The sequence below is a fragment of the Sceloporus undulatus genome, chromosome 1, assembly GCF_019175285.1.
Source record: "Sceloporus undulatus isolate JIND9_A2432 ecotype Alabama chromosome 1, SceUnd_v1.1, whole genome shotgun sequence".
In the NCBI taxonomy this organism is placed as follows: domain Eukaryota; kingdom Metazoa; phylum Chordata; class Lepidosauria; order Squamata; family Phrynosomatidae; genus Sceloporus; species Sceloporus undulatus.
This window is the reverse complement of record NC_056522.1, coordinates 212,775,489-212,790,806: the sequence shown is the minus strand read 5'-3', so window position 1 is coordinate 212,790,806 and position 15,318 is coordinate 212,775,489. Positions and strand designations below refer to the sequence as shown.

Here is a 15,318-nt window from a genome sequence, read left to right as displayed (position 1 = left end):
GGGGGTCTTGCGATGGAATTCAGGACTGGGTAGTCACACCAGACCCATTCGCACTGAGATCGAACAGAGCCCCAATCCAGGATATCGCCAATCCCCTTATCAGCGCACTGGCCAACACGCTCCAAAAAGAGGAGCCAGTACGCATTCAGTTCGGCAGCTTGCGCATTCACGTGAGTGCGGATTGGGCCATTCGAATGTTGGTATGATGGTATTGTGCGAAATAACGCAAATTCGAACCACCCAGTGCGCAAAACCCCCAGTTCCACACTCATCTGATAAGGGCCATAGAATCATGCCCAGGACTTCCAAACCACAGCCCTTTTTCAAGAAGCCACACCTTGTTCCTTAACCTAGCAGTAACCATAATTTCCAATGCACAAGTCCCAGAAAAAGGCGCACACAGAAGTTTCCACACCTATGAGAATAGTTCATAATAATAATAATAAAATCTTTATTTATAGCCCGCCTTTCCATAGATCAAGGCGGGTTACAGTCACATAGTTGGCTGAAGTAAACAGGCACTCTGGCAAAGGCTTCTCTCTACTGCAATGAGAGGCAAGCCAAAGAGTTATCCAGTTCTATTCACGCATTTAGGGTAACACTTCAGGTCTTGCTGCACAAACACAGATGATGCTTTATAAGCTTCAGTCAGTGCATACCAGTGCATACTGCCACTTGGTTCATACATCCAACAAATAATAAAAATGAAGAATTCAGTCTGTACATTGTTTCATATAATGTAGGGTATTGATTTCAACCTAGAATCCAGAGGTGGGCTATACATTTATTAAGACCAACTAAAATTCATCAGGAATTCTCAAGAACTCTTCACCTGCATATATTACCTGTCTACGGATTCTGCATTTCATTTTCTTCTCATGAACCAACATAGCTCCTTTCCTATTGGTACAAGCTGAGATTCCTTTATCCAGAATTCCAAAATCAGAAATCCTCCAAAAACCCAAATCTTTTTTCATGGGTTGTTGAGACACCTCTCCTTTCTGATAGTTCAGTGTATACCAACTTAGGGACTAAACAGACTGGCACGACACTAAATGCCAGGATTGGGCTGGAGTAGAGGTGTGGCACCCACCCACACAATGCCCTGACTTCTCCCTGATGCCGGCATCACACTGCCAACCCACCCACCCAACAGGAGGCATTACACCCCTTCTTTGGCACAGCATTTAGATGCGATGCACTGAAAATTTGGTGAAAAGCCACTGCTACTGCAGCGGCAAGTGCAGCTTTTCATCTTTTTAAAGAAAGAATGGATTAGGGCTGCGGCATGTGGTTGCTGCAGGCCTGATTCAGTGTTGAAAAGGTGGTGGGACACTGCTCCTTTGGGGCTGCATGTACAGCTCCTTAGTCTCGTGCACAAAATTATGAAAATATATGAAAAATATTCTGTATAAAATTGCCTTTAGACTATGTGTATAAAGTGTTTATGAAACTTAAATGCATTTTGTATTTAGGCTTGGGTTTCCAAGATATCTCCTTGTGCACTTATATGCAAATAGAGGCATTCTAAAATCCAGTATCTACCTATATCTATCTGCAAAATTCAAATAATTTCTGGTCTAAACCACTTTGGGTGAGTAAGACTCGGTATTTTTAGTATGATTATTTATAATACTAGACAAAGAGGTTGTACCACTGAGCTTTAACCATGTGGGCAGGAACTATAAATGGTTCAACTGATTAATGCCCCCCCTCCATACTATTTCCAGGGGCTAGGAGGGAAACAACTAGAAGCTCTTTGTGACACCCAACTGTCTGAATCCATCTGTATGTACATTTCCTGCAATAATCTACAGTCAGATTTTGTTTTTAGAAAAATGAATTTTTATTTTAAATTTTTCCAAGCTCCCCCCATCCCTAAAAATAAATGTTACTAATAAAAATATTGGCATTTCACTATAGGTTATGATGAAAATTTTAAAAGTCAGATACAAGGACATAGAAATATTTCATCAAAACCAAGAGCAAGGCAGCCTATCTTTGTGAGGATTACAAATGGGTTTATAGAGAAATACACTTATTCAGTTATTAGATTGCTGTGCAGAGCACAACACAATAATTCTTTGGTTTATTTAAAAATTGATATTTTGCAGAGTTTTGTAATCAAGGAAGGTGAAAAACAGAAACGATTTTTTCTTTTCAAAAATTCTATTTGAATATGAAGGGTTGAAGAGTCTTTTGATTAGCAAATAGATCTTATGTATTTCACAGATTTTATCCAAACAGCCCTCAACACAAGATGGATCTGATATGTCAGTCGGGAAATTATTTGAAATGTATTGCTGTTAACAAACAACAACAATCAGAATTTGTCTTAGGTGAGATCTCATTCTTAGCACCCATAAAATACAGTAGCTGAACTGAAGGGAACAGAATACTTATTAGCACACTTTTTGGGGTGAGTCCCCAATACCAAAAACAAAACAAAAAAACAAACCCTAAGAGTTTTAAATATAGCTTCAACTCCTTCCCACTCTTATTAGGAAGTGTTTTAGTCAGCTGTAGTACGCATCATATGGCTTAGGTTCAGGTTATCTGAAGGACTGTATCATCCCATAAGAGCCCATCCAAAGTCTAAGACACTTGGGGTGCCACACTACCCTCATGGGACATGTTGAGGGGAATGTGAGAGAGGGCCTTTTTCTGGCTCTAGAATTCCCTTCCAAGAAAGATTAAGATCTTGCAGATTAAGATCGTTTTTTTACCCCAGCAGGTTTTTGAGAACTGATTGTGACTGGCATCTTCAGAGATCTCTGAAGTTGTCAGCCACAGCTGCTGGAGAAACATCAAGAATAAACTCTTCAAGAACATGGCCTCATAGCCTAAAAACCCCACAAAAAACTGTGTTTTAGAAACTGTTTTCTCAGTCTGTTATACTGCTTTCATTATTTTCCTTTAATGGTTTAAAGCAGAGATAAGCAATTGTGATAAATCCAGGGGCTACTCTTTGCTTGGAGTCCTTCAGGACCCATATGGATTACCAAAAATTAAAACCAAAATTTCAAAGTGGTTGGAAGTCCACTTCTGGTTCTCAGAACATTAAGCATCTATGGAAGGCTTGAATGCTGTTGAAAAGGTAAATTGTATTTGTAGCCTTCCTAGAACAACAACTCACATCTCCCACTGAGAGGTTGGTCTGGGGATTCTGGAAAAATTCAGGACCACAGAAACATCCATAAAAAGTTAAAGCATAAGCTTAGTGGGCAACACGTGGCCCAGGGCCACATTTTGCCCATTCCTGTTTTAAATGTTTATAAATTGTATAGTTTGTTGTTGTTGTTGTATGCCTTAAAGTAATTTCTGACTTATGGCAATCCTAAGGTGAACCTTTGATGGGGTTTTCTTGACAAGATTTGTTCAGAGGGGTATGCCTTTATCTTCCCCTAAGGCGGAGAGAGTATGATGTGCCTGGTCTACAGAGTTGTAGTCCAACACTCAAACCACTACACCATGCTGGCTCTCAATGTATGTATCTAGCTGCCCTGAGTCCCAGTATTAGAAAGAAATGTAGGCTTTAAATAAATGAATAGAAAAAAGCTCTGTTCACAATCAATGTCATTCTGGTTCTTGCTGAGGTATTCCCTGTTCATGGTTGGTGATTTTGCTGAGGAGAAGGAATTGTACTATTGATGAGAGAGGAGTTTCCAAGGAAGCAGTATGGCATTTCTTTTCCATGGCTACATTCTTGGGGATGTAGGACTGTCATAATAAAGCCAACTACCATGACTAGCACACCAATGGTGAGGATTAGGCCAGAGAGAAGATTATCAGAATGACTCCATCGCTCTTCAGACAGCTTCAGGTAACAGGCTGCAGGCAGTATGAAGACCAGTGGTGTAGCACTGAGCACCCCCTGCAAATAGGAAGCAGAGCACTTACATATATATTTGTGGTTATTATTATTTTTAATAGCTGTAATTCATTGTGTGCAAAAGCTAAGAAGGAAGTGAAACTGGAGGAAATATGTAATGCTTTCCAATGTCTAAAACTAAAAATAATTGTTACAGTCACACATAAGATCCTTAGAAATATCTAAGAATATAGGAAGTGTCTTATTCATGTTGCGACAACATGGAAGTTTTGTATCCAACAAGTATGCAAATAGTTCTTCCTTCAGAACTATCTCTCAGCCATCATTCTAAGCTGCAAAAGAAGGATAGTAATATTGATAGCAGTATTATGGGGCTGTTGAAGTGCTCTAGGCAAGGAAGGTGCTGCATACACACAAATGATGGGTCCTCCACAAACATACTTTACAAACTCAGAAAGAACCCTGTAAATAGTGTCTAGGTCAAAGGGAACCAGGAAGCTCATGGCAAAAAAGAGAATCCTGAATCCAAGACATCCTAGATCTAATCTGCATTGCAAAATTAATACTGTTTGAGAATGCTTTAACAGCCATTGCTTAATGGTATGGAATCCTCAGATCTGTCGTTTTGTGATATATTTAGCCTTCTCTGTCAGAAAGTTCTGGTGCCACAACAAACTACAGATCCCAAAATTCCATCAATTGAACCATTTAGTGGTATGGTATTTATTACAATAGGTTGAGTATTATTTATCTTGAATTCTGAAATCCAAAATATTCCAAAAACCAAAACTTTTTTTATAGGCAGCTGCAACTGTGACATCTTTGCTTTCTGGTGGTTCAATGTGCACAAACTTTGTTTCATGCACAAAAATATTAAAAATGTAGTATACAATTACCTGCAAGGAATGTGAACAAAGTGTTTATGAAACATAAATGAATTTTGTGTTTAAACATGATATCTCCAAGAGATCTCATTATGTATATGCAAATATTCCAAAATCTGAATAGTCTGAAATCCAAAACACTTCTGGTCCCAAGCATTTCAGATAAATGAGACTGTAGCATTATCAAAAATATATGATAAAGCGGGTCCTGTTAATTAGGGTTCACATAACTAGGTAGCTGTAAATCTTTCTGCAATGGATCTTTGCCAATCAGAAAATTGAAACATTTAAGCAACAATTCTGGTATACTCATTTAACTGGCAATAGAGTCTACTGAAGTCATTGGGGCTTAGTGCTTCAGTTGAGTTGTCTAGCATTGCACCATAAGGCTGCAGTCCTAAATACACCTGCTAGGGGACCAATCCCTGTTGAACCCATGCCCAGGACTTCCCAGTGAAAGCATGAACTTTCCTTTGGCAGTTTTCTTTCCTAATAATCTTTCCTACTAAGATTTTTATTGGTTTTAACCAAAATATAAAGAAGCACACAACAGTAATGGAACAGAACATAAGAGAGATGGCCAATAAAACAGATTAGAGATTTCTAGGTGGTGGAGAAAGAGGAAGGAAAAAAAAGAAAGAAGGAAAGAAAGAAAGAAAGAAAGAGGAAGAAGAAGAAACAAAGAAAGATGAAGATAAAGATCAGGAAGAAAAAGGAAAAGATAGCAGCATACTTGTAAGAATGAGCAAGAAATGGAATAAAATTAGAAAAAGCTGGCCACAGATGAGGAAAGAGTAGAAAACAGTAGCTGGTAGAATTTGAGATGTGCCACTCAACAAGATACAGGAGTTCATAGGTAGCGCTTGAGAGACAGTGAGTATAAATGTGTGCTGCTTGCTAATAATATAATAGTGAACAGCCTGTGCCCCAACTGAGGAGTTTAGCAGGGATTGGTTTAGCAGAAGGTTTAAATTAAATTGATTTAAATCATAACATACATAGGATCCCCCCCCCGTAAGAACTCAATTTTAATTGGTCCATAAAGGGATATATGGTCAGTAGTGAGGAAGATTATATTTAATCATCATTTCAAGTTAAACAATATTATTGCTTAACATAACTCATGCCTGGTACATATCTTCTTGAAAGTCCGTGCGGCTTCCCGCTGGTGGAAAAAGAACCCAGAAAAAGTGGGTTCATTTTACGCTGTGGTGGCGGCATAACAAATGCACCACTGATGCACTGGTTACATAAGTGCCGTGCGGCGCCATGTGGACACTGCACGGTGCTTAGGTAACAATGGTGGTGCCCATGTATACAGGGTGTCATCATTGTTGCGTCGCCATGATGTATTAGGGTTAGGGAGTGTGTACATGGTACGCACTCCCTAACTCTAATGCCGGCACTGGTACGTCGCTTGTTGGCGGTTTGTACTGGGCCATATATTCAGAAATGCTGGGGTTTTTGGAAAGTAGATACACAGTAAGCCATTACTGGTTTTCAAATTAATTTTGAAATGATCAAAAATGGAATTCCTTATATTTAGATCCAGACTCCCCTTTCTTATTCAGATCTCCTCCACCTGATTTTCTCTATCTTTGTGCTTAAAGAAAGGCAAGGCCAAAAGCAAGAGTGTGAAAGAGAAAGAGAGGTGGAAGGAGAGAATGAGTATCCACAACATGTATGCTACCTACAGAACAGGACTGATCAGGTTATTTCCTGTCTCTATAAGCTGCTGTGAACATATTCATGGAACACAATTATACTTTACTATCCATGATGACATTTTTGATCTCTTTTGGTTTTTTAAAACTAATACAGCTTAGGTCTAGGGTGTTTAAAGTCATCTCCCTTTACGAATCCATCTGAGCTCCAAGATCTTCAGGAGAGGCCCTCCTTTCTGTCCTACCATCCTCTCAGGCTTGTTTGGTGGGAACAAGGGAGAGAGCCTCTCTGGTGGCTGTTCCCATTCTTTGCAACTCCCTCCCTCTTGCCCTCCTTCCATTGGCCACTGAAAATATTCTTGTGACACCAGGTGTATAGGAGCTGAATGGGGTGGGTTTTCAACAATGTGCTGTGCTGTTTTGTGGTTTATATGTACTCTTTTAATGAATTTTAATGGTTTTAACTTTATAAATTGTTTAAATGTTATAAACTGTTTTAAGTGTTAAATAAATTTTAATCGGATTAGTTTTTAATGTGTTGTAAACTGCCTTGAGTCCTATTGTTTGGAGGAGGAGTCCTATTATTTGGTGGTGGTGGAAGAGGAAGTAGTAGTAATAGTAGTACGTAGTTAATTCTGGGAATCTAATTTGAATTAAAAAAATACATCTATTTAAATTTTAAAAACTGATTTTTAATTGATGTTCCTGCTTTGCAGAGCTTTCAGAGTATCCAAGTTTCCTCTACAGAAGGTCCAACATCACCCAGATGTTACAAATACACTTCCACAACCTACACTTTTTAATAGATCTGTTTACTTTGCATCTTCTATATATTTCCCTTCTCTTACTTGAACCCTCTTATTCATCTTAGTCCTCCTTCCAACATTTTTCTCTTTCATACAACCTGCACCTTTAAGAACTACTAAATATGATTGTTGTTGCTGTTGTGTGCCTCCAAGTCATTTTTGACTTATGGCAACCCTAAAGCAACCATATCGTAGGTTTTTCTTGGCAAGATTTGTTGGGGGAGGGTTGCCATTGCCATCCTCTGAGGCTGAGAGCATGTGACGTATTCAAGATCACAAAGTAGGTTTTTATGCTTAAACGGGAAATTGAACCCGAATCTCCAGAGTCATAATCCAATGCTCAAACCACTACACCACACTGGCTCTCACTAAATATGTAAGGCTCATTAAATCTTTGCTGCACAGTTCAATTGAACCTGAACGCAACCTAGTATCAATTCATGAAAGATCTGTATCCCAGTTTAATTTGTCAGCATGACAAACATCAAGTGGTTTCAATCTCTTAAAAGTGAAATACAACTTTCTGTCCAGAACATATGTTTCAGTGGATAAATGTTATGTCAGTCTTCCCTCTATGTTTGGTCCTGGAGCTCACAGGGCTTCAGAACAACCCACACATCTCTTTTCCGGAAACAAAATTATTTTTATAGCTTCATTGTCTTGCTGTTAAGAAACACAGCACGCCTTCCTTAGGCATATCCTGCTAACACAATAACATGATGAGGTAACAATCTAATTTATCAGTTATTGTTAACAAAAAGAAAAGGAAAAAGAACAATCCTTCTCCCCCCCCCCAGTTACACACATACACAATTTACTAATCATATGCACTTACATTTAGCTCTAAAACAATTCCCAGGCAATCATATACTAAGGAGATGCTTGTAGCTACAGCGACAACAATGATGGTCAGAATAATGTGATAAAATGTTGTGAGGTTCCCACTGAAGAGCATATTTGCAATGACCTGTAACAGAAATACCATTGTAGGTGCTGTTCAGACAGGCTGTTCGTTATACACAAACCCAGAGAGGACTTACTTCCCATATTTCCAAGATCATAATATCCACTTTGAAGTCAGCCAAATACTGAGCCTTTTCATATATTTTAGAAAAAGAGATCATTGGCTGGACCCCTGAGCACTCACTACAATTCCCCATAGTTTTTTGTTTAATATTTTTAAATAATATTTTAAAGAATAGCCCCTAAAATAATAAATCAAAGATCCAAAGTTGATTAAGAGGTCATATAGTTTCCAAAGAAAATGTAAGCAGGATATCTGTTAGTAAATTCAAAGCATTTTATTATTATATTAATATTATATTAATGTAAGCCAAAGATTAATATTTGGCTTGCATTCTCAAAGATGTTGTGCTAGTTCCAAGATTATACAAGAGAACGCCATAATTTTAGAACATATTTGGTTAATTTTGTTCATATCAGTTTCCTACTTGTTTATACATTATAATTTCTTGCACATCTCTTATCTATTGATTCATCTATTGACAGTCTTTTTAGCCAGTAGTCATTAATATGTCATTATTATCATGTCTCCTTATGTTGCAGTGGTGAGGTTGAATCACACTGTCCACTCTGCCTTATGCCATGTGATCTTAAACCTTGTGATTTCTTTCTTATGTTTCATTACATCTCTTAAGAATTATTATTCCTACTAAATATGCTTTAAATCAGCTCTGTCTCCTTTGCATTTTCAGCAGGAAGCAGTAAAAAGTACATTTTAAAAAATAATTTAAATATAATTTAAAGTATAAATTTAATAATTTATATTACTATAAATGCAACATTTAATATTTTTTTCTAATACTGTTAAGATTACATACTTAAATCAATTGAAAAGCTGTTAAATATCCTTAATGCTACATTGGACTGAAGTCTACATGAATAATCCTGAGGGAAATCTACTTTTTAAAAAACAACAAGCAATTTCAATATGTTCAGAACATTTTACATCTTGGAAGTCATAGTGCATAAGGCAGTGGCCTAGCTGGGCGATCTTGACTCCTGATTCAGAGTGCTCCAGCTTTAAAGGCACTAACATAGCTGAAGGCCCACTAAGGGAAAAGTATTGTCTCCATTTCCTTCCTGTTTTAGCAGGAAAAGAAAGTGACTTTGTTGCTGCTGTTGTTGTATTTTGCTTTTCTGACTTATGACAAACCCAAGGTGAACTTATCCTGGAGTTTTCTTGGCAAGATTTGTTCAGAGGTTTGCCATTGCCTTCCCCAGATGCTGGGAGAATGTGACTTTCCCAAGGTGACCCAATAGGTTTCACGGCTGAGTGGGGAATTGGACCCTGGTCTCCATAGTCGTAGTCCAGTGCTCAAACCATGACACCATGATAGCATTCTAAGAGTGACTTACCCCTCTTTTTTAAAATCAATTAGAGATAACTTGGGTGCAGGCTTTTTCATTAAAAAAAAAAGAAAAGAAAAGAAAACCAACCACTATCAATTTTGAAATTCAAGAAACTTTTAACTTCTGCTAGAACCAGCAGTTTGAAAAAGCTAAGGGGCTCTACAGACTGCCCTTAAGGGGCGACCTGCAGCCGCCGCTTTTTATGCTGTATCGGGATCGCAGCAACTGCATGCTGTGGCCCTGATCTGGCCTTTCCAGAGCATGAAAAGGAGCCACAAAAAGTGGCTCCTTTTTGCATAGCTGCGTTGCTGAGGCTTGACAGTGCTCCTTTGGTGCTGCATTGCATGGATGCAGCACCAGAGGAGTGCCATGACGCTGCATGCCATGTGGAGTGATGAGCGGCGTCATGGTGCCCTGGGGGGCAGAGTCAGGGCTTGCCGCATCTGGACGCGATGCCCCAACTCCATCTCCAGGCCGGCCCTTAATGGCTGGTCTGAGGAGAGCTTAAGTCTCTAGGACCAATAGGTAGACCTTCACCTCTAACGCAATGTACAATGGACCCTTGTAATCTGCTGTGGTTTGGTTTCTGTTGATACTCAGGTTCCATTATATACAATGATGTAGTAAAATGGTGTCCCTTATATAAACTGGCAAAATCAAGTTTTATTTTTTGGATTTTTTAAAAAAAACATTTTCTAGTCATGGCTAGTTAAATCCATAGATGCAGAATCTGTGGATACAGAGGGCTGACTGTATTAGGATTTCTGAAATTAATGGCGATTTCACTGCATTTGAAAATAAATACATGATAAATGCTTACCTCTCTGGTAACAAAACATTCTAAAGGAAAAGTTAGGATGACTGTGATTCCATAACAAAACCTTCCAAACGTAGCCAGATCATCATTTCTGCAGTAATTTTCAAATATATCTCCTGGAGATGCAGTGGACAATAAAATTAATCTCACACTCATAAAGGTCATGGCTGATGGAGGAAACATTAGAGATGAATATGGATACATATATGCATTTATAGAAACCTTTCAAATCTGACATTCACTGTTGGCAACTCAAGGAAAGCAGCGGGAAACTAGAGAGCTACAAATACTGACTTGGACTCCAAAGAGCCTCCTCAGACATACTTAATAGTCTGAGGCTCTTAAACTTCTCCTAGAAAATTCACAGAATTCCTTGAACTCCTTGAAAAAGAAGGTGAAAAATCAAACTACAGAAGAGCTTGGAAAAATTACTTTCAGGGCTACAATGCCCAAACTTTTCCACCCAGCGTGAGTACCTGCCCTGTAGGCTGAGGGAGATTCTTTGAAATGTGATTTTCTGTTCCCTGCTGAAAATAAATTTGGGGAAAGGGTAGTTGTTTTATCACAGATCCTGTACCAAATTGCAGACTACTTTTGGAGGTTCCCCCTCCAGTTCAAAATGGTTTGGTATGAGGTTTAAGGACTGTACATGCCTCCCAGGCATGAGGAACAAGTCAACCAGTTCATTCTCTTGTCGTCACAGTTTAAAATCCATGCTATTAAGCATGCTGAGAAAATATTAGGATATTCTGTGTGTTTTTTCTCCTTTAAAAACCGCTTCCAAAATCAAATCCATGTTGCCATACTTGACTTTGTATTTTCTATTTGATTTACAGATAGGGCATAAAGGTTCTTTCTAAAGGTTTAAAGCAAACAGATTTTCCCCACAGTTGTTGTTCTCAGGACAAGAACAATCACTTAAGAAAATATAGAGTAAGCCTCTAGAGATAAAAGCTTCCTATGCAACTGGAATGCTAGATCAGAAGACTTCAGGTGAGCACTGAACTTGGACATATTTGAAAATATATTCTTGACATGCAAGTGTGCTTACAGATTTACTGCATTATTTCTATTGTTAGAATTTTTTTTCCTTAATGTCTTTTTATATCATACCATTTGGTAGTCATTTTATTGGTTTTAAATGGTGAAGGCAGGGCACTCTGAGTATGAAAATAGGCTGCTATATGCATCATTGTCTTTAACTCAAAATATTAATATAAGGATTTTCACATCTGACATACTGAAATTTATATTATGGGTCCCATATGGGAGAAAAGTAGGATATAAATAAATAAATAAATAAATAAAGCTATGACTACAGCAAAAGACCCGGAGGACAGTGCAAACTAAGAACATGATACATAAAGATGTTCTGTTTTGTTTCTTTGTTTTTCCTCATTCTTGTGATAGTTTAAGAGACACAAACTGTGATCTGTTCACATAATAAGTTTAATTTATATCCTGGCTCTCCGAAAGGATCGAGGCAGGTTACAACATAAGATGCATAAATAAAATACATAAATACATACATAAATCCCCTTATCCCCCATTCTTAAACTAATCCACATAATTACAAAAAAGAAAAAACAACATTATAAAACAATTAAAATCAGATTAAAATAGTCACAACTGGACATGTGTCTTTGAAGGAATGGGATCAACTGAAGTGGGAATGAGTGCATTCTGAGTTGTTCTTTATGCTTATTTATCTATTAAATTTACATTCTCCTTGTTGCCAAAAATAGCAGTTAACAAGGCAGCTAACAATAATAAGCTAAAACAACAAGGCAGCTAAAAACAGAAACCAATATAATTAGAACGGATTAAAAATAAACAGAGTAAAAAATAATATTAAAGGATATCAATAAAAAGAAACAAGTGTCATCTTCCATTAAAAACCAGCTTACAAGCTGAAGACTTGTCTGAATAGTAAGGTCTGGCTACTGGTGGAAAGTCAACTGGGGACTGAGGTAGCCTCCCTTGACAGTGAATGGCAAAAATCTAGGAGCAGATCCTCTCCCACATATCCACCCAATGCGAAGTAGGGTTGACTTCAGAGATCCTAGCCACCACCATTGTTCTACAAAAAATGTGCTTTCAAGAGGCTTGCACTAGAGTTCCTATTGCAAAGGGATCTTATAGCACCTTTGAAACTGAGAAAGAAAAGTTGGTAGCTGTGTTCTATAACAGTTCTTTCATCCAAAAGAAGCTAAAGCTTTGAATTGTTCAAAAAGCAGATCATGCTTTTCAACTAGCTGTCATTATAGTGGAAGAACATCACTGGTTTTGATGTAGCACTGTAGTGCAAAGGATGAAAAACAATCTTTTAAAAGGAGATTCTTTCTGAATGCAACCTTTGGCTCCAATAAATACTATAACTTTAAATAAATACTATTACTTTTTTATGTGAGTAGCAAAACATACCACCAAAGTTATGCAGTACTTCAGAATGACAGTTTTTGGTGACTTTTCAGTAGACAAGCCTGAGGTTTGAATGTAAGAAGTCAGGGTGTTTAATAAAATAGTTTTCCAAAGATGTTGAATCCCATACAAACACTAAATCCTACATAGACTACACAATCCTAATTACTGTACAAGGAGATGGAACTTTAACCTAGCTGACTTTAGGGAATGACTTTAGGGAAACTGTTAAAAGCAAAACTTAGAAGTTACTTTTTCGATTACAAGTCCCAGAATTCCATAGCAAGCATGGCCAAATTTTCCTTACTCTGATAAAAAAAGTCCAAGTAAACAATAAGTATACCGCTTAATGGTGTTACTTACCTTCTGTATATCCTTTAAATGTCAGATATCCACATGTAGCAAACACTAAGCTGACAAACACGGCAAATGAAACAGACACATGTGTGACACGAGTCCAGTTGCTGAGTGTGGGCTCTTTCAAGGAACCATATATTAAAAAGCTGTTGTGATGGCAAATGAATGCTGAAAGCAAATTTAAAAAACTCCAGTCACATACAATAATGCTTATTTAGTATTTACTTATTTAGTAAAGTAGCTTTAAGTCATATGTACTGTAAAGCAGTGGAGATGCAGACTGTTGACATTAATGATCATAATCCAAAGTAAAGCACTGTTGACTTATAGATTGTAAGCCTGAGGGTTCTGATCTTTTAAGCTATCCTGGGAAACATTTTAACTAAAGGATGGAGTAAAAATATGCACATACACAAACATATTTGATTTTTAGTTATGTACATGTTTATTAATCCACCATCAAAATTGGAAGTGCTTTGGGCAAACTAGATGTTACGCTAAGCTCTTGACTATCATGGAAAACAGCAGCCACACATTTGATGATGATGATGATGATGATGATGATGATAATTTATTTCTCACCTCTCCCTATGGATCGAGGTGGGTTACAAACACAATAAAATACATTAAAATTACATAATAAAACATAGTCTGCATAACATCAATAAAACATAATCCCTATCCCCATGCCCAAACAAAAGCAATAACAATAAAACCTGAATTAAAATAGATGAAAAATGGATTTAAAATGGATTTGAAGAGAGGCCGTCTATGGAAAGGAGAAAACAATTGATGCCAAATAACAGGTGGTGGGGTAGCAGAGATGAGTTTGGGAAGGCCTGCCAGAAGAGATCCATCTTGACAGCCTTTTTAAAGGTGTCAAGAGTAGTAATATGACGGATCTCCTCTGGCAAGTAATTCCATACCTTAGGAGCATCTGATGAGAAGGTCCTCTGGGAGACTGCAGCCAGTTTGGTCTTCCTTGGCTGCAGTAAATCCTCCCCAGAGGACCAGAGTGTGTGGGGTGGATTATAGGGAAGAAGATGCTCCCGCAAGTAAGCTCAAGAGAAACCAGAGTACTTCGTTTTCCCTTCCCTCCCTGTAAAATCTTGTTGGCTTATCTGTCCTAGTCTTATGTCAATCTTTGCTCCCTACTCTCATCCCATATTAGTCAAGGGCAGGAAAACACATTATACAGTATCATGACCAAGGTAAGGTCTACTAAGTCTCAGTAGAAATGGGAGTCAAATCTGTGGCAGTTGTATCTTTCCCATAATGTCTACTTTGACCCACACAGTGCTTGGATTGTATCTTTCATGTCTGCTAACACAAGGGCAAAATAAGCTACACCAGGTTCAGGGGGATAGTGATCCAAACCAGAGATGGGAATCATGCAGCGCTCTACATGTTATTGGGTTATAAATCTTAGCAACGCTAGCAAGTACAGCTAGCAAGTACAGCTAATGGGGTAACATGATGGATCTTGCAGTCCAACAATGTCTGAAGGGTCACATGATTCCCATCCCTGATCTGAACTTTGGAAATGTGGCTTCTTCAACACAGTTCGTGGCTTTCATTGTGAAATACCAACTCCTTCCTTGAGGAAAGAATTATTTGCCTTCACTGGTGCAAGAATACCTTCCCCATTTATATCGAGACACAATAAAGTGGAAGGGCTTTGGTAGCTTGTAGAATCAAGAATGCCCTTTTGCATTTCTCTAAAGAATTCCTCCTAAACCATCATACTAATCAAACTGCCTCCTGGATGATAGGATATGTCCTCAGTATTCAAAACCACCTTTGAGTATTCCTTGCCTTAAAAAACTCCATAAAATGTATGGGATCTCCATAAATTGATAGGCAGTTTGAATGTGCGCGTGCGCACACACACACACACACCTTTGTTTACTCCAAATACATTGTACAATCAGATACAACATGGAAGTGCATCAAGAAGAAACGGTTCCTTATGGATCACAAGAGAAAAGTCATCGAATCTAAGTTGTTGGATTTTCTTTCTTTTGTTTTTTTTAATGTGTCCCTAAACAATCTAGGATTGTTCTATCACAGATGGCAACTGAGCCATCTTAGAAATGCCACATATGTTTCAATGAACACTAAAACATTTTGGGGGCAAAGTAAGACATATCAGCACCACATTAAT

General features: G+C 38.0%; 1 protein-coding gene across 4 annotated transcripts in view; it reads right to left on the bottom strand.

Moving 5' to 3' along the window:
- Positions 1-15,318, bottom strand: part of SLC38A11 (solute carrier family 38 member 11) — a 63,529-nt gene that overhangs the window by 10,768 nt on the left and 37,443 nt on the right. For 3 of the 4 annotated variants that reach the window (XM_042447018.1, XM_042447015.1, XM_042447017.1), the window contains 4 exons: positions 13,161-13,322; positions 10,380-10,492; positions 8,022-8,153; positions 3,303-3,874 (listed from right to left, as the gene is read on the bottom strand). In XM_042447018.1, coding sequence (XP_042302952.1) covers positions 3,608-3,874; positions 8,022-8,153; positions 10,380-10,492; positions 13,161-13,322 — 674 coding nt within the window. In that variant the 3' untranslated portion in view covers positions 3,303-3,607. Of the gene's footprint in view, positions 1-3,302; positions 3,875-8,021; positions 8,154-10,379; positions 10,493-13,160; positions 13,323-15,318 lie in introns of those variants that run through there. The other variant, XM_042447016.1, reaches the window with a different exon arrangement.